Source organism: Petaurus breviceps, unplaced genomic scaffold (genome assembly GCF_028583685.1).
Source record: "Petaurus breviceps papuanus isolate PSGF00001 unplaced genomic scaffold, PetGlider_PUasm1.0 188, whole genome shotgun sequence".
NCBI lineage: Eukaryota > Metazoa > Chordata > Mammalia > Diprotodontia > Petauridae > Petaurus > Petaurus breviceps.
The window spans coordinates 4,374,095-4,399,689 of NW_027185804.1; the positions used below are offsets into that span (position 1 = coordinate 4,374,095).

The following is a 25,595-nucleotide window of genomic DNA, read 5'->3' on the forward strand; positions in this document are numbered from 1 at the left end:
TAAAAGGAGGGGCTGGACTTTGGTACACTAAGCTCCTTACTGTCCCTTCTTCCCTTCTCACCCTCTTCTGCTGCCACACATGCACAACAGCTTCTGCTATCTGGTGATTAAAGATGAAATTTGTTCTCCTCTGTCCCAGAAGGCCAGGGGCAGAGCACACAAGGGCAAAATGGCAAAATATACACAATCCCAACAAAGTGATGCTAGACTGTGTCTCCACACTGACAGCAGGAACAATGTCTATAGCTCCTATGGCATCTAGCACACATAATAGGTACTTAATCAGTCATCATTGAATTGTAAGAAGGAACAACAGCAATGGGGAAAAGATAAAACGTTAATATCATCTTTATGTGAGGTGCAGGCAGAAATATATAGTATAGTCCATATCTCTAAGAGTCAACCAGCTCTCACCACTTAAAATATCGCCCATGTGATGTAAGTGAATGATGCAAGGAATATATGCTTCCTGAGGGTTTCTCCCTGTATATGTCCCTTTAAAAACATAAAAATAATGCACCCATATGCCTGTCAAAACTTGCCATTTCCAAAACAGACACAAGGATCAGATTCAGTTGTTAATCACCGACAGGCACCACCATCTTGCTATCATAAGCCTTTGAGAGGCAGATGCTTCTATGGCAAGATTTCTTGCTATTTGAGAAAATCCAGTCCATTTTCTTATGTCAGCTACAAAACATGTCCTTGGCAAGATGGCTGAACACCTGCTTATATTTCTCAAATACATTTCACATGAAGAACTAAGATGATGTCTTTTAAAAAGAGGAGGAACTTTATTATGGGGTTTGACTTAACTTGTTCTAAATTTTCCTTTTCCTCCTAAGAAGAGCAAGTTTTTCCAGGGTCTTTGATCACGAGCTCTTTGATATGCATAATATACCTATGAGGCATATTAGCATTTTTGTTCTATTTCATAGAACGAGATATAATTTAGATAGGTGATTAGTTCAAGGCCATACAGTGAGTCAATCTTCAGGCATTCTCAGCACATACCTTGACAAGACTTTTCATCTGTTAATAATTTAAATCCTTTCTTGCAACTGCAATCAAAACTGCCAACAGTGTTTCTGCAGAAGTGATCGCAGCCCCCATTACCAGTCTGACACTCGTCAATATCTGCAATAAACAAATACAAATAAAAGTGAACACAACACATTGACTTTCCCAATTGACCCCCAAGGTGCCTGCAAATGCTCTGTAATTCCCATCGATAATTCATTAAAGAGCTTTCAAGGATGTTCTATTTCCAGTTGGCTTTTCTGTTTTAAAATGGGCACACTCATTATTTCCCCACTTCTCCCTTTTTTAAAAGATGATAATCTTCATCTTTCTGGAATACATTTAGAACTCTTACAATACTCTTCCTTAGCCATCAGGAACAAAGCTATGGGAAAGCAGAATGAGGGGCTCCCGCATTCTCTGTTCCTTTCAGTATATATAGTCTCTAGTCCCATTTTAATCCTTAAAACTTTTTAAGGCGCATAAACACTTGCTATAAATGAAACAACAAAATACTCCATTTTTAAAAAACACACTTCCTGATACTCAAAATTATTTTACATTTCGATTGATAACAGCTGATAATAGATAACTGAAATAGATAACTAGTTATCTCTTTTTAACATGCTAAGTAACCAGTCCTTTGTACTTATGCCCATAAAATACCGAGAGGCCATTGAGATCCCCTTGATCAGTAAAGTGGGTTAATTCTTCATTAATTTACTCTGGATAATTATCTAGGTTGTTATTTATAATATGCTGATATTATCTCTTCAAAATGGATATTTCCTTGATCTTCTGCCTTTTTTTTTCTAATAAAGTTATAGCCTGAAATGAATTATTTGACATTCATAGAGGCTGACCTTCCCAACAGCTAACAGAATTAAATTGGTTTTAATTAAGCTTGCTCAATCACACGTTTTCACTGGCCCAAAGAAGAATATCTGCTATTGATATGAGTCATGATCCAATCTGAAGACAATCAGGAGGTGGCAGCAATGGGTGTAGATGGAGAAGAGCTGTCTTTGCTGTATCCCATGGGCACAAAAGGGCTTATTCAGAGTGCTTGTACACACATTTCCTCTACTAGGAGGGAGCCCACCTTTACAGGTCTTCCCATCAAACTGGAGGATGAATCCCACAGGGCAGCTGCAGTGAACACCAGTAGATGTATCCTTACACGTGCGGTCACAGCCTCCATTGTTCACAGCACAGGTTTCTGATTTTAAAAAAAGGAAATGAAAAAACTGTTTGTTTTTCTGAGAAGCAATAATACAGGTAGAAAGGACGGCCGCATCTTGATGCTCCTACATGACTGAAAGTCCAAGAAAGGCCAAAAGCACAATGTTGGACACCCAATGGAGTCAACCTCTGTTGCCACCTACTGTTGGGACCCCCAGGACCCAGTGCAGCCCAGTGTAAGGGGCAGAAGGGCTTGCTTTATCTCGGGAAGGCTGTATCTTCTTAAAACAAGGAAGAGTTGGAGGTGTGGAAGAGGGTAGCATATCCTAATGGGAAGAGGCCTGGGCCTGGGGTTGGAGCAGAATCTTGCAATCTGCTCTGTTCCTGTCCACTTCTCTCCACCAAGAACACTGACCCTCCAGAGATCACACTCCCTAACCCCGGATGGAAGTGAATCTCTGCCCTGATTGCTTGACCCAGTGCCTAGCACACGGTAGGCACTCAATAAATGTTTACTAGCTGGTTGATGGTGGGTCAGGGAATGAAAACTTGCCTCAGTCCACTCTAACTAGAAAGCCCCAGAGCAAGCTTCCCATTCTCCATCCAGCCACGCATTCCAGAGGACATCTTGCCACCTGTCCTGCCCCCTGCCCCTTGCACAGGTCACAGGTCCAATAGTTTGAGCATGTCTTGAATTTGAATCCTGGCTGTATTACTCACTCACTCCCTGAGTGAGGCACCCCCTTTCTTCATCTCATTTTCCTCATCTGTAAAATGACCAGGCTGTACTGGAGGACCTCTGAGGTCATTTCTAGATCATGATCAGTGATCCTGCGACCTATTGACCTAAAGTGACCTATAAGTCACTTTATTTCTCAGGGCCTTAACTTACTCCTCTGTAAAATGGGGACAACCATCCTTGCATGACCTACCTAACAGTGCTTCTGTAACCTTATAATGCTACAGAAATAGAAATTACTATTACTGATCAATATCTACCGTCCTGTAGGGCAGGAAGAGAGGTGCCCCAGGGCTGAACCAAGAACACTAGGCTGAAAGCCAAGGGAACTACATTCTAGCCCAGACTCTGCTGCTGTCTAAGCTGTATGACCATGGGCAAATCATTCCTCCTGCTTGGCCTCTATCATGACCAATAATCTATTATGGTAATCTATCAGGAACAATTATGAACTATATAAAATTCAGTTAGAAATGACAGATGCCAGGTTGCCACAGGCTGCTGAGTATGAAATCAGCTGCTTTGCTAAAATAACCTTAAAAGGGCTTCCAGGGCTCACCCTGAATGCTTTACAGACTGTTCTGGCTCTCCTTTTTGCCAGAAAAATATCATCTGAGTGGTCAGTTTCTATTCCCATAGCTTTGGGGGCTGTTCTATACCTAAGCCTCACTCTGCTCATTCCTAAACTTCCTATATGAGAGAGGCAGTAGAATGAAAAAAATAAAAATAATTAAATGAAAGGCAATCAAAGGAATCTCAGACTCTCAGAGTTGCAAGAGGCCTCAGTCTAGTCGTAGGATCACAGACATGCAGCTTTTAGGCCATAGACACTTAGAAGAGATGACCTCAGAGAGAGCTATTCCTTTGACACAAGAGAACACTGAGGCCTAGAGAGGAAAGGAGGACTCCAGGCCCAGAGGTGGGACGTGGATGCACTAGGCACTCTGTCTCACCCCATCAAAGCCCATGCTGCCTGCTCAACCATGACCAAAATGGGAATCCTCTCTATAAGATCTCCAGCAATGACTTGGGCAGACAAGCAGCTGGTCACATTTTTCAACAGTTCAAATAGTTGGGAAATTAGTCCCTAGACTGAAGTACAATCAGCTTTGTTGAAATTTCCTCCAGAGCCAAGCAGAAAATGAATCCCTCTTCCACATGAAGTGCCTCAATAAGGAGCAATCTCTCTCTCAATATTCTCATTAACAATTAAATAAGCCATGATAATAGGCCAGGTGTTGTATCTACCCATTCAACAGAAATTTATTGAGCAGGGCCTTATGTACAAGGTGCTACAAGGCATGCAAAGATGAATAAGTCAAGAGTTTCTGTCCTCAAGGAAGGTATGGTCTAGGAAGAGGCCTCTCTGCCCTACGATGACGTAAGTGGTGAGTTTGTCCATCTTACCCATTAGCAGTCTCCGTTTTACTCTTTTGTCGACTTTGGCTACTGGTGATGTAAGGTTATTCTCCTTCAGCTCCAAGGTAGATTCCTCTTTCTCTATAAGAGAAACAAACAACAAAAACAGAAGAGTTAAGTTCCTACCCCTAGGTCAGGGGCTCTTAACCAGTTTTGTTTTGTTGACCTCTTTGGCAGTCTGATGAAGTCTATGGACTCCTCAGAATAAGGTCCATGAATTAAAATAAAACATATAGGATTACAAAGAAAGCTAATTATATTGAAATATAGTTATCAGAATATTTTTTAAAACCACACGCTCACTGGAATCTATCCATAGATGCTTTGGAGGTCCACTGACTCCAAGTTAAGAACCTTTGCCCTAGGGAAAACTATGCCATTGACTTTATCTTAAATATTTATTTATATTATATTATAATATTATTATATATTATAATACTATTTATATCATATTATAATATATAAATATATTAAATATGCTTCAAAAATATAAGCTATATGATCATGTTATTTCACTGGAGATGTGAAACCACACCTCCTGATTGTCAACTCATTCTGATACCATTTTGAAGGAAAACAACACATGAAAATAGCAACGTATCCTTCGTAAAAAAAGGTCTGAAAGATTTTTCAAAAGCAATTTTTACAAATTTAACATATTATACTCTGGAGTATCGATAGCAAACATATATTCCCTCTTCCAGGATGGGAAAAAAGTTCCAACATGTGAAAAAAATCACTGAACAGGAACTAGGTAGTAAAATTGTGACCTGGAGTCAGGAAGACCCAAATTCAAAACCTGCCTTTGACCTTTACTAGCAATGTGACCATGGGCAAGTCACTAAAGTCAGTTTTGTCATCTATCAGATAGTGGTAGGAATGCCTGTAATGCCTACCTCACAGAGCTCTCTGAAGCACAAACAAGACCATGAATACAAAGCAGCACTTTGTACAGCCAAAAGGCCCTATACAAACATCAACTGCTATCACGCTTCTATTAATATATCTTATATCTAAAGAACATTGCTGTCACTAGAGTCAAAAACCAAAGGGCAATCTTAATGGGAGAAGTGCAGAGAGGACTGTCAGTCATACCACACCCACACTGACAGACAGCCTTTGTCATCAATAGCATCCTTTTTCTGATACAACAGATGCCAGTCTTCACACTGACCCAAGCAGGATCTCCCATCTGTGTGCAGCACCTACACTCAGGTCCCTCATCTGTATCATCACATATGTGCTGACATCTGCCATTTCCATGATTACATGTCACTGAAAAGAAAACACATGGATCAGTAACATGCCAAAAAGCCAATGTGATGCCATGGCAAGAGACCTGGCTCTCAATTCTACTCTTCCCCTACTGGTTATGTACCTTTAGGTAAATAATCTAACCTCTAGGCTTCGGCCGCCTTGATCTGTAAACTACCTTAGCTGCTTTAAGGCTGATTGCTAGATCAGAGGCCTGGAGATCCTCCTGACTTTAAGACTTATGAAATTTCCACAGCCAATGCAATTAAAGCCAAGGGATACCATCAAGGTCCTGTGACATGCAAATGCAAGTTCAGCAGTACAGAAGCTTTCACAAAGTTCTTTGGGGGTCCTAACTCCATGAGACCTGGTGAAAGAGTCCCTGCGGCACAGCTCTGTGCCTGGGCTTGTGGGCAGCATGCCCACTGCCTAACACACATTTCCACAGCTGGGCCACGTCCCCACAAAAAGGTCTCCCCTAGCTGTGTTCCTAGCTCTCTCTCCGTTCTTCATTGATAATCGTTTCTGCAGGCAGCAATGTGAGGGGCCAGCCCAGTGTTTCTTGCCCTCATGGTCTGCAGGGTGACTGACAACTGATGATCGCTAGTTTCACAGCTCAGCTGTCCTTAATGAGAGAAGAGAGACTTTACTAATACCTGAGACACATGTGGATAAAGCTCATCTGTGCCTCACTTCATCCCTCCTCCTAACATAAATACTTAAAGTGATTAGAAGTTGCTGCTATTCAAAAGAAACAAATTACACTTAAAATTGTGGCAGGAGGGACACAAGAGCCCCGCTGTGACAGGACACAGTTCCACAATGAAAGAGCTTCCCATGATTTATGCATTTTCCTGCACTAAGGTGAAGTTTCAACACATGGACCGGGACTATTTTATTTCTAAATACCACTTTGTGGCATTTGGGGGTGCCTAGATTTTAATTAGAGACCTTTTCAGACCCAGTTACTTACCAAGGAGACAGTTTTATAAAAAAAGGATTCAGTTATGTCTATCATTCTCGTGTTTCCAGAACTTTGACACTTTGCATCCTCTGACTGCTTTCAAAGACTACCTTCTTGCATTGGATTGGCAAATGGGGAAGGTTCAGGTATCTTCTGTGCCTGCCTAAGCTACAGCAGTGAGGCCAGCCAACAAAAATAAAAACATAATGACTGATTATTATCTCAGCCAGTTAACTAGTGTAAAGAGGGAAGTGGTCTTCTCTCTCTAAAGTAAAGCCTAGTATTTAAAGCACCCACACTTTTTAATTTGCTACATAACTACTTTGTGAGCTTCATTAGAATAGAATTCCCACATGTGGCTCTGACAGTTGTATTCAAGATAATCTATTGTATCAATAAGTTTTCAGCTTTTTCAGAAAGGACTTTGACCAATTTTCATTATCACTTTATGTTCTTGGGAATTAAAAATACTTAATTTCATTTCTCCAGCTAAGGTTTTTTTTTTGTCAATCCTCTTTTTCTTTTAAAAAAAAAAATTCTATCCTCCCTGTGAGGGGGGCAGAGTAAGGGATATCAGAGAAAATCTAGGTGATATAAAAACAAAAGATATCAATAAAAATCTATTTTTAAAAATAATCAAAACCTGCTTCTTCTAAACAGTTCTAAATGTTCCAAACCAATTGTTTTGTTTTGATTTGGTCTGAAGGGAAGAATGATCAAGGGAGACTCTGTGACAGGCTGGTATTCATGTCAAAGTAACGTATCACTTGCACACACAACACATATAATTAAAACAACATTAACCTTTCTAGCCCTCTCCCACCAGCAGCTGTTTTAAATTCACTCTGTTTCTATTCCAATGCCCAAACTCTTTAGGTCTTCAATTTCTTCTAGCCCCATGGAGCCCCTGGAATCTTTCATTCTCTCTGAAGAACTCTTCAGATACCCAAGTTAAATCGTTGCTACTGTTACAGAACTTTTCTTCTAAACTAATACCTAAAAGAAAGGGGGGGGGGGATTGCATTTAAAAACTGCACATTTAAGATCTGAGCCTGTCTGTCGAGCTTTACAGTGCTATAGATGAGAAGGATCAATACTACTCTGCCTGCCTGCAATTCCTCCTGATTTTGAAAACTACAGAATAAAAATTTACATATCTTTCAAGTTAATGAGTTTTAGCAATTACCCAACACATTTGTCTTTCTTGGTGTGCAGCTTAATTTTTAGTTACTGTTATTGCTAATGACGACAAAACTTCATTCTTCAAATATTCATGATTTCATTGCTATCAGTTCCACTAATCAGATGTTGACCCCTCAAAGATGGTTTTTCAGAGTGCCAGGGCCAAAACTTTAATAATCCCATGGCCATTTTATAAACCTGCGACTCATAACATGTTCATGAGCCTCTTAGAACTTAGCTAAGTTCCTGTTTGTTATTTAGTTGTTTTCAGTCATGTTCCACATTTTATGATGCCATTTTGGAGTTTCCTTGGCAAAGATACTGGATTGGTTTGCCATTCCTTCTCCAGCTCATTTTACAGATAAGGAAACTGAGGCACTCAGGATTAAGTGACTTGCCCAGGGTCACACAGCTAGGCAATGTCTGAGGCTGGATTTGAACTCAGGTCTTCCTGACTCCAGGTCTAGCACTCTCTCTACCACATGCATATCCACCACAGGCATGCAATCTGTCACTAGGCTCATACACAAAAGCTTTCCAAGTTGGTAACACCAGCTGGAATCTAAGATCTGTTGACATAACCCTCAAGAAGTCATGCTCAGTAACCTTGAGCAAGTTACTTAACCCCAACTGCTTTAAAAAAAAGTCATGCTCAGAAAGCTAATATTAACAATAACTGGTAATAAAAACTCCTCTCTGTGTAAGGCTTACCAAGGCAGACCAGCTACATCTCCACGAGCACTCAGAGAAGCATGGCCCAAGCCAAGCCCAGGTTTTCTGTCTCACGTCCAATGCTCCTTCCACCACTACTAGTAGTCTTACATGAAGACAGGCTTACAATCCCATAGTACTCACAACCCAATACTGTTCACGGGGCATTTTTCTCACAACAAGATAGTGTAAATATTATCCTCCTCATCTTACACACAAGGAAATGGAATCTCACAGGAGGTTAGGCCCCTGTCCATGACTATCCGATTAGCACTACAGCCTGGGCTCAAAGCCCTCCTTCTGATAGGCTTCCAGTGACAAGACCGTAAGCTCCCTGTGATTAAGCATCAGGACTCCCTAGCTTTAGTGTCTAGCACAGCACTGACAGCAATTATGAGGAAAAACCTCATCATCTCTCAGATGAGAAATAAATCTGCTGTCTGCCTGTCTCCAAGTGTAGCCTATTCACTCAAAATTCTCCCCCTACAAATCTGTACATAGTTTTCAGTCATCTACTTACTGAAGTTCCTATTAGAGAGATCGTAGAACCCTTTCTAAAATTAAAAAAAAAGTGAATAACATAAATGAGCTTTTCTATATCAGTTGGAGTTTTACTGACAATTATTTTTCAAAGATCTCTCTAAAGTGATAAAACAAATCTGTATTCCCATGCATTTAGAGCCTCTGGGTTCTCAAAAGCTATGCCAAGAGAACATTTCAAGCTCTGGCAGGTCCTACCAAGCCTGAAAGGCTCCACAATGGACGAGAGAACCAGCCTGGCCAAATTCTGATAGATTTATCACTAGAAGGCTGGCCATCAAGAGATTGTTTCTTGTCTGAGAAACCTGTGAATCCATCTACTAAGGCAAAATTATAAATCTTTGGAATGTTGAAGCAGTTATTACTTGGAAACAAATCCTGGTTGATTTTTCTTTTCTAAATATCTTTTCCATTTACTTCCCCTTGGTCCTAAGTCTTAATTTTCTAATACAACTCCCAAGCATCAATTCCCACTGTGATAGATAACTTTTCTATGGTAACTAAACAACAAGTTCAGAGCATTATCTTATGCACTAACTTCCAAACTCCTGACTTTTCTTAATGTCCTTAACATTCATGACACCTGCACCCTAAAGGAGGTAAGTGGTCAGCTGAGCAAGTGATTGATGAAAGCAGAAGAGTGCTGCTTATTAGGCTTCCAGAAGACAGGAGTGGACCCAGCTCCATGCTTACAGATGCAATCCCTTTGGTTCTTGGCCAGCTCAAAACCAGGCCTGAATTCACATGCTACTCCTGCCTCCGGGGTCTCCTTGCAGAGGTGACCACAGCCGTGATCCTTATTCATGCAGCATAAGCCCTCTGCAAAACAGGGTTGACACATGAATACAACTGATCTCTGGTCAGACTACCCACACAGTTTGCCCCTGAGATACCTGCCCCCTTTGTAAGTCCATGTGTTAAAAGATTTTACTCCATTCAACAAACGGGTATTAAATGCCCAGGATACCTCAGGAACTGTGCTAGCTTCTGAGAAGACAGAGATGAATGATCCAAAGTGCCTGTCACATGGACCTTAAATCAGTAAGGGAGGATCCAACACACACAGGTTAGAGTGATAGAAAGAAGAATGCAAGAAGGACAAAGGAGAGATTTAGACAGGATCCTCTAGGAAAATGCAGTACCAGGGTGGTCGCTTTAAGCTGTGTGGTGCTTAGCGGAGGTATGCATAGCACTTGGACTGGGCTCTGAAGGAGGAGTACATTTTCAACAGGAGAGAACATGAAAGCGCAGATATTCCAGCAAGTGGAATGGCTTGTATGAAAGTGGGAGACAGGAGGACAGGGCAGGCCAAGGTGTCTGAGCTACTAGACTGAAGAATATACAAGGTAGAGCAGTATGAAATGAGTCTAGAAAAACAGGCTGGAGACAAACTGAGGAGGACCTTGAATACCAGGCTCAAGAGGTTTATTCTGAAAGTAATAAGGTATCACTGAAGCTGACACTATGAAGGTTTTTAAGGAGGGGAACACTATAGTCAGACTTGGCAATGAAGAAAATTATTTTGGCAGCTGTCTGAAGAATTGGAGACTAGAAACAGGAGGACCAGTCTGAAGGCCAATAATTCAGGCTAGGGATGATGAAGGCCTGAACTAGGGGCATAGCAGAGTGAGTGAAGAGGAGTAAAATGATGGGAGAGATATTATGGAAATTCAATCAGTAAAATTTGGCAGCTGATGATGTAGGTAGTAAAGGAGAGTGAAAAATAATTTTTAAAACTATGAGCCTGGATGACTGAGAAAACGGTTGTGACATCAGTAGAAGACAATATATTCAAATGAGTCTATCATACTCTAGTCACTCCTCAGGGACATTTCTAATGCCACTTTTTAATACCTCTTCTGACACCCAATTAATCACAAATCAACCCACTTAAAATGCCAATAGGAATCCCATGCAGTGACTGCACAAAAACAAGACATGACCCATTAATCTAGTTACGCCACATTCACTCTGAAACTTGGCATTAGAATCCCACACCTCTGTTTCTCTCCCAATCTCCTGATACCAATCTCTGGTGATTTTCTCTACTAGCATTCAAATCAATTAGAAAATATTGATAAAAAATCTATGTAAGTCAATCCCTATACCAGGCCCTGGAAAAAGTGCCTGCCTGCTTTTGAGTTTACCACTGTATATGTCACTGACCATGAGTGAACCAATAAACGGCTCCTGATATTACAAGTTTCACGGTTTTATACGTGATTATAAAAGTAACCATTACTTCAAGGATCAAGAAATCTTCACTAGGAGCAGCTAGGTGGCACAGTAAATAGAGCAACCCCTGGAGTCAGGGGGACCCAAGTTCAAATCTGGCCTTAGACACTTAACACTTACTAGCCATGTGACCTTGAGCAAGTCATTTAACCCCAATTGCCCTGCCTTCCCTCCAAAAGGTAAAAGAAAAAAAAAAGAAAATTTCCCTATAAAAAAGATTCAAAACTATTGATTATATACTATTTCCCTTTCCCTTCACTTAATATTCCATAATGAAATCTAGACTTCTGTTACCCAAATCTCATAAACCACCTCTACATGTAACAGGATGACAGAAGTTTAGTGCAAATAAAATGTACAGTGTAAAGGTAATAATTCCCATAGCCCTTTATGCCTCTCCTAAAACCATCTTGTTTGTGTCTGCCAACTACGAGCCAACATCACACCCTTGCCTTCCTTCAGTCTGCGGGGTGCTGGTCTTAATTCAGTTCACCTCTGCCAACAGCTGCTGCCAATTAAGAAGGAAGGAAATTTGCCCAGGATTAGTGGAAAACTCTCTTATTGCTCTGGCTAATGGAGTTTCTTTGAGTGGCATTTTCAGTCACTTGGCAAACCCTTTTGCTTGCTTGCCTGTGCAAAAATGGTCTATTCAAGTTGTTGGTGACTGCTGCTTTAGGACTTATTCCTTTTGATCACCATGCTCATAAGACAAGCTAACCAACACTATTTATTCATTTGTATTTATAGAAACCAAGGATATGAATGGGTAAACTTAACATGTCAGCAACAGCATTTGTGGTGGAAGTAGTTAAGAATGCTTGTTGAATTGAATAATAATGACAATTCTCAGCAAAACAGTTAATGTATAGCTTGCCTGTCACTTGAGATTAAGCTGTGAATGATATTTAGATTGTCAATCAACAATGGAAAGTGGGGGAAAGGGGAGAGTGGTTAGAACATCCCTGAAGCTTTGGTATTATTCAACTAGTAATATTAAATTCCTTCTTATTTACAGAGGTCCAAGTATGGAATTCACAAATCATATCTGGAAACCAGATCAAAATGTGATATGTGAAACAGGTAAGTGTAAGCAGTACATTATAAAGTGAAAGAAGAGATTGTATAGAGAAGACCCAAGGCAGGGAAGACATCAGGACTCACAGACCCAGACTCAGCCCCACTGAAGGTCTTTCTTCATCCCTAAAGATGATGACAGGAGGGAGACCAAAGGTGCTGTGCCCTAATAGCTCTGGGGTGCTGGGCTTTGGAGAGAAAGTAAAAAAGGACCTCAAGTAATAACTAGTCTGGGGTGCAGCTATGAAAGTTGGCCCCCTTCCTGCCAGGGATTATTCTCTGTGGAGACTCTGAAGCATCAGTGGTCTGAAAAGCTCTGAAAGCTCTGAAGCTTTGTGGACTCCACAAAAAGGCAATCCAACCACTAAGAGAGAGCCATAATATGTTAAGGGGTTGTAGTTTGTTATGGGAGAAAAGGGAGCTGGACTTGAGAGTCAAGGTAGACCCGGGTATGAATCCCAACTCTGACAATGCTTCCAGGTGCTTGACAATGTGCAAGGCATTGAACCTCTAGGGGTTTCAGTTTTCTTCGTGTGAAAAACAGTGAGTGTAGTGGTCTCTACTTTACAGGGCTCTTTTTAGTCTTTTTTTAGAAGATAAATGTATAGTGCTTTGTCAACCTTAAAATGGGGGCAGACAGCGCAGCGAGTAAGAGCGCCGGTTCCAGTGTTGAGAACACCTGCAGATCGAATCCCGGGCTCAGACACTTAGCACCCACCCAGAAACACCTGGTCATGTGACCTTGAGCAAGTTACTTAACCCCGATTGCTTAGGGGTGGCCAGGTGGCTCAGTGAGTAAGAGCACCAGCTCCAGTGTCGGGATGACCTGGATCAAATCCAGGCTCAGATACTCAGCACCACACCCAGAAATAACTGGCCATGTAACCTTGAGCAAGTTACTTAACCCTGATTGCTTAAAAAAAAAAAATGCTTTAGGTTGGTTATGATGATGGTAAATGTTTTCAGAGTGGCCAAAACAGTGAGGTGCAATGGCCTGCAGCCTAGAATCATGGTTTCAGACTGTTAAAGCTGAAAGAAATCATATATAGAGTATTTAGTCCAATGTTCTCATTTTACATAGAAGAAAACCAAGGTCCAAAGAGAAATCACTTGCCCAGAGTCACCCCACTAATTTGCTTTATGACCATAAAAGTCCCTCTCTGAGCCTCAGTTTCCTCATTTGTAAAACAGAGATAATGTCTGTAAGATTCACCTCATAGGGTTGTTAAAAGGCTCAAATAAGGTAACATAAAGAGCTTTAAAAGCCTTAAAGTATTATATAAATGTCATCTATTATTATTCTTACTATAATAGATCTGAGACCACAAAACTGATTTCCTGACTCCCATTATGCCATATCTCAACTTGGGAGATTATGTCCAAGTAGCCATGAATAGGGATGAAGACAAGGCACAGGTTACATATCTTTTTCAGATATATCTCTATAGCCTCCCCATCATGTGAAAAGAGGGAGCCAATTTTCCAGGGAATTGACATTTCTAAGTGTCAAAAAAAATTAAATATCAATAGACTGGAACCTTCCTAAGCAACTAAATGTGGCCTCCAAACTGAGGAATATTAAATGAAAGCTGAAATCTGTGTCCAAAAGGTGATCATTATGTTTACAATTACTTTTTATAATACATTTGCAAATAAAAGATTTTTAAATTCATTAAAAGATGCTAATTATTACTTTCCTTTAGATACAATTATTTTAAATTGTCAGTTGTGGGTTTTAGAAATTAAATATCAACTTTAGGAGTTTAACATATAAACCAATTAAAAAAAAAAAAGAACCTCCCCTTAAGTTGGCACTTTTTACCTATTGTTCTATTTAAGAATTTAAAAAGAAAATGTGGAAGGAATTCTTAGTTACAAACCACTATAATTTGTTGATTTATGTTGATATGAATTTGCCAAGCAATCAGCTTGAAAAGCAATAACAAATTACAATGAGAGTTTCCAGGCCACGACTCAAATTCTTGAATTTATACTGCAATCTCAGAAAGAAAAAAAAAAGATTTTTATTTTAAATGTGCTTCAGAGGATTCAAGAATGTCTGAACTAAATAATTTTGGAAACTTGGAAAAAAGATTCACATTCACTCTCTTGAGGAGGCTGTGGATGTGGTCAAGTTTTCACTGGTCATTTCAGTTTGAGGATAAAAGGAGTGTTATCAATTTGAAAGTCTTCAGTCACTTGATTTGAAGTGATGGTTGCAATCAGTTTATCAAAAATGGCTGAATGAAAAACATATAGTTACTTAAGGGTGAAATTATACTATATGTTGCCAGGTGCTTGGTTGGGAATAATTAATCAATGACTTTCCATGTTGCAGCCTAGACATCCAAGTGTCAGACTACAGTGTTCTTCCTTCTGGTAAGAGAGCTTTAAACAACAAAAGAATAGACGCTCTGCTTCTCAGATTATTCTGCTCTACTGGTTTCTTGATTCCTTTCCCACAGTGAGAATTCTTCATAAGACTCATGAGACAAAGATGCCCCAAATCCTACGGAACATACAAAAGAGTCCAAAGGACCCAACTTGAAAGCCAACATCTACTATTCCGCTGTCAATCAAGAACCAGTGCATCGCACAAATTCAGAAATGATCCTGATTAGCTCCAGCGTGTTGTACTTCTCCAGTATCAAACATAGCAGTACGATTTATCTCTAAGACTATTTACAAGGAATGAAAATGAACTGCCTAATTTCCACTCGATCATTTTCTCCATGTTGGATCAGCTATTGTGGAAGAAACTGTTCAAACAGGAACTTCAGTAGTGCATACATTCTGAATGCACCATTCTGGACATGTGAAATAGTCATACATTTCTTAGACAATTAAGAATGTATCTTCCAAGGAGAAAATCAACTAGTAAACAGGACGGGGGAGGAAGTGCTATTCACCGAAAATTAATAGGTAGCATACAGTCAAAGGGTATTAACAATATCTAATATACAAGACAATGATATTTGGTAGTTTTCCTTAAAAATGAACAGATAACATCAGCTTACATTTATATAGTGCTTTATAGTTACAAAGCATATTACAGATTTTCTTAATTTGATAATGATGAAGCAAGTGGAGAAAACAACCTTTATGATGTAACCCTTAGATGAATAAAAATTTTCCCTTTGTACTAATATTCTGAAACGTCTATGTCTTTGATGAAGCTCTGACTTGAAGCAGAAGAGTTCATTCACTGGTAATCATGTCTGAAAGGTTCAGTGCAGGTGGGGAACCCGTGGCTTCAAGGCCACACATGGTCCTCTAGGTCCTCAAGTGCAGCCCTTTGACCGAATCCAAACTACCTAGAGGGCCACACGTGGCCTTGAGGCTGCAGGGGCCTCACCCCTGGTTTAGTGTTTCAAGCATAACATTACCAACATATCTCCTAATATTGGAACTTAAAATTTTTGAAAATCTGAATCACAGTCCAGTCCAGCTTCCTAATTTGCAAAGGAAGAACTTAAGGCTCAGAAGCAAGATGACAAAGCCAGGACAAATAAATGACATTTCTATAACACTTTACAGCTTACAAAGCACTTTATCATGAGCTAGGCGGTGAAACATAATTGCCAGAGATCAAAAATGAGAAATGGCCCATTGGGTCTCTGTCTCTGTCTCTCTCTCTTTCTGTCTCTGTCTCCTCTCTGTCTCTCTTTCTCTCTCTCTATCTCTCTCCCTCCTTCCCCCTCTCTCTCCCTTTCCCTCCCTCCCTCCCCCCTCCTCCCTCTCCATCCCGCTCTCTCTGTCTCTGTCTCTCTCTCCCTCTCTCTCTCCTCTCCATCTCCCTTTCTCCTCTCCATCTCCCTCCGTCTCTCCATCTCTCTGTCTCTGTCTCTCTCTCTCTGTCTCTCTCCTCTCTCTCTCACTCCACCACACTGTGACTTTCACATTCTTTTTATCTGGTAGGTTTCCAGTTGTCTGCATTGAAGTCACCCGATAAATACTTGTTGACTGATTGTCCCAAAGCCCTAGTAACACACACAAAGCTCCTTCCCTACCTTCTGCACGGTGAATGCACATATGCTGATCATCACTCAGGAAAAACCCCTCCTGACACTGGCACTCATAGCTCCCCATGACGTTGACACATGTGTGCTGGCAGCCACCGTTGTTGGACAGGCACTCATCCACATCTGGAAGAGGAAGGAGTGAGTTCATACCAGCTTTATCTCACCATTTCCCCAAAACCTCTGGCCTGGTCCAGACAGGTTAGGTATAACTACCAAAAAGGATTAAACTCCTACTCAGGATCTCATTACAGGAACTATATTAATCCACTATACAATCCTCTTCATAAGAGTTCAAGCCAACACAGATACAGATCCACAAATATGCCAGAAATTATCTTAACAGTTACTGTTAAGTAACTTAAGTAACAACAAACCCTTGCTACTGATACACAATTAATATGTAATGCCCAAAGTCATATGCAAAGATCTGATCTGCTTTTACATTGATTGGAATTAAAAAGAGAATGATGATTCAAATGCATTTACTTTTTTCAGTCTATTATTTGTTTTGCTATCACTAGCCTCTCTAGGCATATCACAAGAAAATTCACATTTAAATATATATTATCTAGGATTCAAACTTGGAATCTTATACTCATCTCTTCTCCTATACCACCAGGCAGATACTGGACTAAACAGATGGGACCTGTGCCATATCCTAAAGGCTAAGAAACCTGGCCTACTTTAAACCAAAGACTGAAGCAAATTCCAGGGAATGAGCCTTCCTTAGAACACACCTTGCCCTGGTATTCCAATCTGTAGACCTAGAATTAGCAAGAAGAGTTTTTATTCTGAGTTCAAAATATCTGATTCATTTTACATACATGCAAATTCTATTTTTGCCGTTTGATACTGAAAAGATGTTCTCCCTATATGTTTGTCATTTATTTCAGGAAAGAAGTTGATGAAAGTATAATTGGGACTAGGATAGAGAGATACCCAAAAAGCAAGTTTTTATGCCCATGTGTGTGTGTACACACTCACACTTAAATCAGACACCTGGATTATGGTGGCAGAAATCACAAGCCTTTCTTGGCATACTCTGCATGTTGTACAAGTCCTAAGCTGTGTTTGAATCCTAGCCCAACAAGGATTTCATCCTAGAAAAGGTGTTTTAGTACCTACAGACCTCAACACAATGGGAAACATAATCTACAGAACTCAAGGGCTACCACAGGAAAGCCCCCAGCTCTGAGTTCTGGACTCCTATAACATTTCATTCTTTCTTAGAGGTGACTGATGGAAAAAATGAAAATGTTTAAGCTCTGTCCTTCTAGTTCTTCCACTTTATTTCAAATGCTGTTCTTTTAAGTGTCTTTAAACACATTACAGGCTTACTCACGTTCACCCCTTATAATCACTATGAAGCCAGAGACAACTTAGATTTATTACTTCCATATAGAGAAAATTGAGAATGTGGGATGAAAGTACTCTCTGTCTCTTTGAAGTCAGACATGGAACCAAAAGAAAAGAATCCAGGGCTCATGATTAACCTGTCAATAAACACTTATTAACCAACACCACCAAATATCTAGCCTGAGTTGTTGTTTTATTTTAACCATGAAGCCCATTCAATTATTTATCTTTTCCAATAGGTATTGAGGTTCTATCATATACAAAGCCTTACTTTAGACACTACAATGGGTACAAAGGTTAAGATGGGATGGTAGAGTAGACAGAGTGCTGGATCTGGAGTTAGAGTTCCTGTATTCGAAGTCCAGTTCTCTCCTGTGAAAACTTGGGCAAATAACAACCTCTTTATGCCTCAGTTTTCTCAAACATAAAATAGGGGGAGTTGAAGTAAATAATTTCTAAGTTTCTTTCTAACTCTAATTTATGATCCTATGGAAAGACACATAAGTCCTTTCCCTGAAATAGCTTATAGTCTAATAAGGAAGATAAGACATGCATACACATTGCTGTAATGTAAAATATGGTATCATTAAAAAAATACGAAGTGCCCTGGGGGTTCAGAGGAGGGAGTTATTGCATGCATGAGTATATGTGTGCCTGTGTGTGCTTTGGGGGCAGGAGAGAAACAGGGAAAACTGAGCAAGGGGTAAGAGGTAACATCTGAGCTAAGGTGGAAAGGATTTTTGAGGCAAAGTCAGAGGGACAAGACGTTCCAGGGAGGGACTGCTGTGAGCAAGGGCAGGGGAAGATCGTTAGTTTGGCTGTTTTGTAGAGTACATAAAGGAGAGTACTAGGCTGCAGAGCATGGAAGGCTTCAAATATTCTTGGAGTTTAGACTCCAATCACCAAGCAGTGAAGACCTCCATATCTAAAACTTTCAGTAGATAGGCATGACCACAGCTGTACTTCAGAAAGATCACTCTCGAACCACAGCAGAGTACAGATGGATTGTTCTTCGTTCCCAAAGAGGACCATGACATCAGGAAGGTGATGGCATGACTTGCAAGTGCATTGGATTTAAGTGAGGCAGGGCTGTGCAGAGTCACCAGCCTCACTGTCTCCTCCAGAGCCATCTGGGCTCAGTGTTGAGCTATAGATCACACTCACTGGAGATGGCCCCCAGAAGGGTTGCAGGTCTGAAGGCAACAGAGGCCAGCTGAGAGGACCTGCAGTAATTCAGGTGAGAGTTAATAAAAGCTCGAGCTAAAGTAGTGGGTGTAGGAATGAAAAGGAGGGAATCGATACAAGATAGTGAAAGAGGCCCCATTAAAAAATGTCATCGATTTGGATATAGGATATATCCTATATAGATACAGGACATATCATGGATATTAGAATGCTGCCTTTAATGGAACAATGAAGTCAAGAGGAAGAACAGATTTGAGAAAGAAAATGATGAGGTTGTTTGGGATATGTTGAGTTGGAGGTGCCAGTGGAACATCATGGTAGAAATTGTTAGCAGAGCTAGAAGTGTAAGACTGAAGCTTGGGGCGGCCAGGTGGCTCAGAGAGTAAGAGCACCGGCTCCAGTGTTGGGACGACCTGGAGATCAAATCCTGGTCTCAGACACTCAGCACCACACCCAGAAATGACTGGCCGTGTAACCTTGAGCAAGTTACTTAACCCTGATTGCTTAAAAAAAAAAAAATTTAAAAAAAAAAAAAGACTGAAGCTTGGCTGAAAATAAAGATATGGGATCATCGACCTTTGCCCTTCAGAGTTCTAACTCTTCTCTCTTATGATTTAGGCTACCTCTTAATTAATTCATCAACAGAATTCAACAAATATTTATCAAATGCCTTTTATATGCAAAGTATAGTCTGTCATGTATGCAAAGTACATTTGGTCTACTGTCAAGGCAAAAATATAAATCTTAGTTGCTGCTGAATCAAATAAGAACAAAGTATTCTTCCTAAAAATGAAAATTACTGCAAATTTAACCGACAAATTAAATCAGGCCCATGCAAGATTTCAGTTCCCCAGGTTTTAAATATACATGCAGGCCACAAAATTTATTTTTGTCCTTGGGTTTTCTTTCCTCATCAAATCCATTGGCATCAAAAGTCCTGAACTGTACCATTCTAACTGGACCACAGACCTAGAAGTAGCCAGAAACCTCTCTCCTGGCCTGGACCAAGAAGTACTGCAGAGGCAGCATCAGGCATGAAGTGAAAAGAGCACGTGAAGAGAGAAAACCTGGTTGCAAGCCTCGGCTCCACTGTCCACTGGCTGGGTAACTGCTGGCAAGCCCATTTATTTCTCTTTATTTTCTTATGTGTAATGAAGATAATAATACTTGCCCTGCCTACCTACTTCAGAGGGCTGTTTTAACGAAAGTGCTTTGTATTATTAGGACTACAACAGTTACAGGGAGCTGTGTTAGAATAAAGGCCAAACAAAGAAGCTGGGGACAAAGCTGAGGAATGAAGACCTGCATTTCACTTCCCCATTGCAACATCTTCCTTTCAGACACACAACACAGTTAACTAGCAAAATAATTTCTCCCAATATCTCCAGGCAGTGAGATAATTCCCTCTGTTTACTGGGAAAAAAACATAGAGCATCCTAATATCTTGCCCAGGATTCTGTGATAAAACTCATATCCCTGAGATTGGCAGTTTCTCATCCTGCCACAGACTCTACAATGTAAATCACATGGATAGCATTATCAATAGCATGATAATAAATAACATGAGTAATGTTAGAAGTTAGAGGTCTGTGCCAGAAGGCACCTGCCCCCCCCCCACATTTATCTGCACATCAAACACAGACCTTTGGCTACAAATGGAATTTTCTTGGCAAGACCACAGAGAGCTGCCAGTGCATGCTGTAGGACAGAGAAGGGCAAAGTCAGCAACTGCCTGACACCAAGTCATTCTGAAGCATCTACACAATTCCATTTGCAGTCAAACACCTTGTTTTTAGTAGTTCTGGAGAAATCTTATCTTAAGAAACCAATCCATAAACAACATCCTTCAGTATCCCCAGCTTCGTAGACTTAAAACTCTGGCAGATATTTCTGTTCTGTGTATACTTGAGGAAAAAAAATAATGGAAGTGTTCTGTCTCTCACAAAACAAAAAATAAAACCTACCTGGCTGAAACCCAAGGACACACTTTGATCCTTCAGAAGAGGTTTACCTGATTCTAGAGATTTGGGAGAGTGCCAGAATGGCATTAACTGGGTATCAGCAATGATACTTCTAATGTAATGCTCAAATCTATCCATGACACTTGTAAGAGAGCAAAAACTAATATTTGGTCTTAGAGTAATACTGGTATGCTTTAAGATAATCAGTAATAATGATGATATTATCTCATAAGCCTATTGGGAAGAAGAATATCACAAATTCTCCATTTGGACAAAAAACAAAGGACTGATTTTGAAGATGCTCTGTCTTTATGCCTATTGTTTAAACCCAACCAAAGCACTAGACTGGGAGATAGGATTGGGCTAAGGAAATTAATGCTTGCAATTGTTTTGTACTATACTACTTACCAAGACAATTATGACCATCATGAGCCAACATGAAGCCATCGTAACAAGTGCAGTGATAATTGCCTGGAATGTTAAAACATTCATGTACACAGCCTCCGTTGAATTCATTATCGCATTCATCAATGTCTGAGGAATAAAGTAAAAGTCTGTGAGATGATTGTTATATCTTTGATAAAGATAAGTTATGACATGAAACTGCATACAATAAGCATTTTCCAGAATCATCTTACAAATTGGCTATTCCAACACTTCATTTGTTGAACTTTTCTATAAAGTGATTTGATCAACTGAATTTGTATCTACTTTTAAGGTTTTACTGATGCCCTGTGTTTTTGATATCACAGATATTTCCAAAAGTATTTTTGTCCCTACCATTCCCATCCCCAACCACACACATAAGCAAGCCTTTGCAAAACGATTGACAGTGACTGTATGTGACAACGTACAAAACATTCTATTCCAGCAGCCCCTTGCTGCTCCAAGGAAAGGAGATGGTGCATTGCTCATTCTCTCTCTCGGGCTACAATCAATCATTACGTAGTGTTCAGCTTCATTTTGTTTCATTTCCATTTACATTATTGTAGTCATTCTTTATGCTGCTTTTCTGGTTTGGCTTATTTCATTCTCTGTCAATTCATACAAGGTTTCTCATCTTTCCTTCAATTCATCTTCATCATTTCTTAGAATATAATATTTCATTATATCCCTATACTCTGATTTGTTCAATTGTTGCCCAGGCAATGGGCATCCATTTAGTTAATCACAAAAAGTTAGCACTTCAAGATAATATTTCAACTGAAACAAATCACATTGTATAATGACTCTTGATAAAGTAAAATTACATAGAGAAGCTATCCTGAACACATATGAACCTAATTTTTCCATGTTTTTAATTATGTTGAATTAAGATTCTTATTAACAGTTGTCACCTCATTCAAAGAATCAATAGTCACAATCTATCTAGGCCTGACTTTCTTCATGATAGGCTAAATGTCCTAAAATGAGGACACTGGACAAGATGGTCAATAGAATGCTTTTCAACGCCAAATCTATGATTCTGTAACAATAAGAGTATCCCTACTAAACCTAATTTGATTCGTGACTGTTTTCTAAAGCACAAAGGCAGATTACTTAATGTATACAATGATGACAATCCCCAACTCTGTGTTCTAAGTACTGAACATTTCAAAGAAAAACAAATGACCTCAAGTGTCACATCATTATCTTATTTTAGAAATAGCTGCTCTTTCAGGAACTCAGCTAATAGGCACACTAGTATATGTAAATTTCTCACATTTTTCAACATACAGAATTTCTAAGGAGCAGATTCCTATTCTCATCTTGCAAACATAGCTGCTATGAAATTTTAATGGACAATCTAAGTTAAGAGGGACCTGAGAGGTCATCTAGTCCAAACTGCAGTCAAATAGGAATCCACCCTATAATACTCAGGACAAAAGGTCAGCCAATCTCAGTTTAAAGAAATAACTTCTCTGAAAAGGCCTTCAGCAGCCACACCTGGCTCATTTCTCCTAGGAAAGCCATGCAAAGTGAAGTTGGTAATAAAGAGAGGATGCCATAGACCTGGCCCAAGTGACTTACAAATGAAATTCACTTGTTGAGAAGACAGTTACATCTCTAAACTATATTCTCCTTACATTCTCCCTCTCTCCTTTTTTTCTTTAGAAGGAATATTTCAGTTTTGGATTAATAATTGATTTAAGATCCCACTGATCCTTCAGGTAGAAGACAATAGTGTCACACAACCATTAAAACATAATTGTTGTAAGCTGAAATAATAGACATGTCTGCTGTAAATTGTGGAAAGGTCAATTTAATTTATAGCATATCAATCTCAGAAAGCTAATAGAAAATTTGTGTTACTCAATCAACATTTATTGAGCATATGCTACATATAAACAAAACTAAAAACAAGGTATCTGCCCTCAAAATGTTTTTAAAGGCCAGAACATCCACAAAAAGTAAACTGTTTTAAGGCAATTTATCAACAAGCATGCATTTCTGTAGCATAGAGAACAAGGGGAATAAAAACAGAGGTTGTTCCCTCTGATATTTTTAGTTGTGAGCAAAGGACTGCATGATGAGCTTACATGGATAAAACTCAGTATTGTGGTAACATATACTTATGGAAATGTAATTGGATCCACAGTGAATGACACACATGACAGTTACCTGCTGCATAATACACTGGCGTAAGTGATGAACAGTCCCCAGAATGACCTCAGGCAGAGCTGGGGGCCTGTGATTTCATTCACATAAGGAACTCTCAAATGAGCAAACTCCCTCGACAATGCAGGTCAGCAACTCCTTTGGACTTTGCAGTCTTATAGAGTCACTAAGAGCAATGAGAAGTTAAGGGACTTGCTCAGGATCACACAGCCAGAACATGTCAGAGGCAGGGCTTGAACCCAGGCCACCTCTTGATAGCACACTGTATCTCATAAATGACTTAGCCAGGATTAATAATACAAGGTCAAATCAAAATTCTAGTTTTCTTGCCTTGGCTAATTTTCCGTTATCTATAGTAAGTACCAATGTTGTTAGTGGACAGCTAGTTGGCACAGTGTATAGAGTGATGAGGCTAGAGTCTGAAAGACTCATCTTTCCGAGTTCAAATCGGGCCTCAGACACTTATTAGCTGTGTGACCCTGGGCAAGTCACTTAACTGTGCCTCATCTGTAAAATGAGCTAGACAAGGAAAAGGCAAACCACTCCTGTATCTCTGCCAAGAAAACTTCAAATGGGGTCATAAAAGAGTTAGACACGAATAAAAAATGACAAACAAAATGATGATAGTTTCCCCTAAAGTCATGCATTAAATACATATTAGTATAGACAAAGGTCCCTTTCCCTCCCTGAAGTTCCCGCTATGCCCTGCCCCTAGTTCTCAAGCTCTGTGTACCTGGTACTAGAGTAACAGTTCCATAATCTGGGAGTTGGAAGGAACATCTGCGGCTATTTAATCCAACTGATGCTTGAATATAAATTCCTTCTACAACATACCTAAGGGATCATCCAGACTGTCTGAAGACTTCTAGCAAAGGGTAACCCACTATTTCCCAAGACAGTTCGTCCTACTTTTTAGACAACTTATATTAAGTCAAAATGTGCATCTTTGCAAATCCTACCCATTGTTCCTAGTTCTGCCTTCTGTGACAACATGGAGCAAATCTAATCCATCCTCCATGGACAATTTCAATTCTATTCAATAAATATTTTATTGAGCACTTACTATATATAACCTAGCATTCTTCACTTACATCCTACTAGAATATTTAAAGAGAGGTATTAATGTCTTACCTGGGTCCTCTCTTCTCCAGACCAAACATTCCTGCTTCTTCATTCCATGCCAGTCTTTGCAGGCATGATCTCAAGGGTCTCCAGTAGCCTAACCAACTTCCTCTGAACAACTTATAAGTTATCAATGTTGTTCCTAAAATGTAGCCCCCAAGAGTGAACACAATCAGATTCTGACCTTTGCTCCTTATAAGTGACACTGTCTTCTCTACAATCCTGAGCAACCCTTCTTAATGCTGTCTCACACTGTTAACTCATCTCTAGCTTACATTCCACTAAACATTCAGATATTTTTATACTTGTAAAGTTTATTTTGTTTAACCCAGTGTAAAATTTACATTCAGCCCCATTAAATTTATTAGATAATCTATTAGATTTAGCTCAGCCTTTTATTCTGTCAAGATCTTTTTGGAACCTGATTCTACATCCAATATATTAGTTATCCCTCTCAGCTCTCTATTCCCTTCACAATTTCATAAGCAAACCATTTATACCTTTATCGGAGTCAATGATAAAAAATGAAACAGCACGAGGCTTAGCACAAATCCCTAGGGCATGCCACTGTATACCTTATTTCAAGATGGCACGAAATTATTAGTGACTAATTCTGGCCACTTGACAAGTTCCGAATTCACTTTGTTCACAAAAACGGCAAAAGAGATTATTAAATCTTCATCTGAATTCTAGGTACAGGCACACTTTGTTTAATTGCATTTCACTTTATTGTACTTCACAGATATTGTGTTTTTTACAAACTGAAGGTTTGTGGTAACGCTGCATCAGGCCAGTCTATTGGCGCCATTTTTCCAATAGCATGTGCTCACATCATGTCTCTGTGACACATTTGGTAATTCTTGCAATATTTCAGATTTTTTCATTATTATTATTATTATATCCGTTATGGTGATCTGTGATCTATGATGTTACTATTGCTTTGGGGTGCCATGAACGATGCCCATGTAAGACAGCAAACTTAATCGATAAATACTATGCATGTTCTGACTGTTCCACTGACCTGGACATTC

General features: G+C 39.7%; 1 protein-coding gene across 5 annotated transcripts in view; it reads right to left on the reverse strand.

Annotated features, from left to right (window-relative positions):
• Positions 1-25,595, reverse strand: part of SCUBE2 (signal peptide, CUB domain and EGF like domain containing 2) — an 84,170-nt gene that overhangs the window by 51,410 nt on the left and 7,165 nt on the right. For 4 of the 5 annotated variants that reach the window (XM_069091189.1, XM_069091187.1, XM_069091192.1 and 1 more), the window contains exons 3-7: positions 21,253-21,378; positions 16,331-16,465; positions 4,349-4,441; positions 2,123-2,239; positions 1,015-1,137 (exon numbers count right to left, since the gene is read on the reverse strand). In XM_069091189.1, the coding sequence (XP_068947290.1) occupies positions 1,015-1,137; positions 2,123-2,239; positions 4,349-4,441; positions 16,331-16,465; positions 21,253-21,378 (594 nt within the window). The remainder of the gene's footprint in view (positions 1-1,014; positions 1,138-2,122; positions 2,240-4,348; positions 4,442-16,330; positions 16,466-21,252; positions 21,379-25,595) is intronic. The other variant, XM_069091190.1, reaches the window with a different exon arrangement.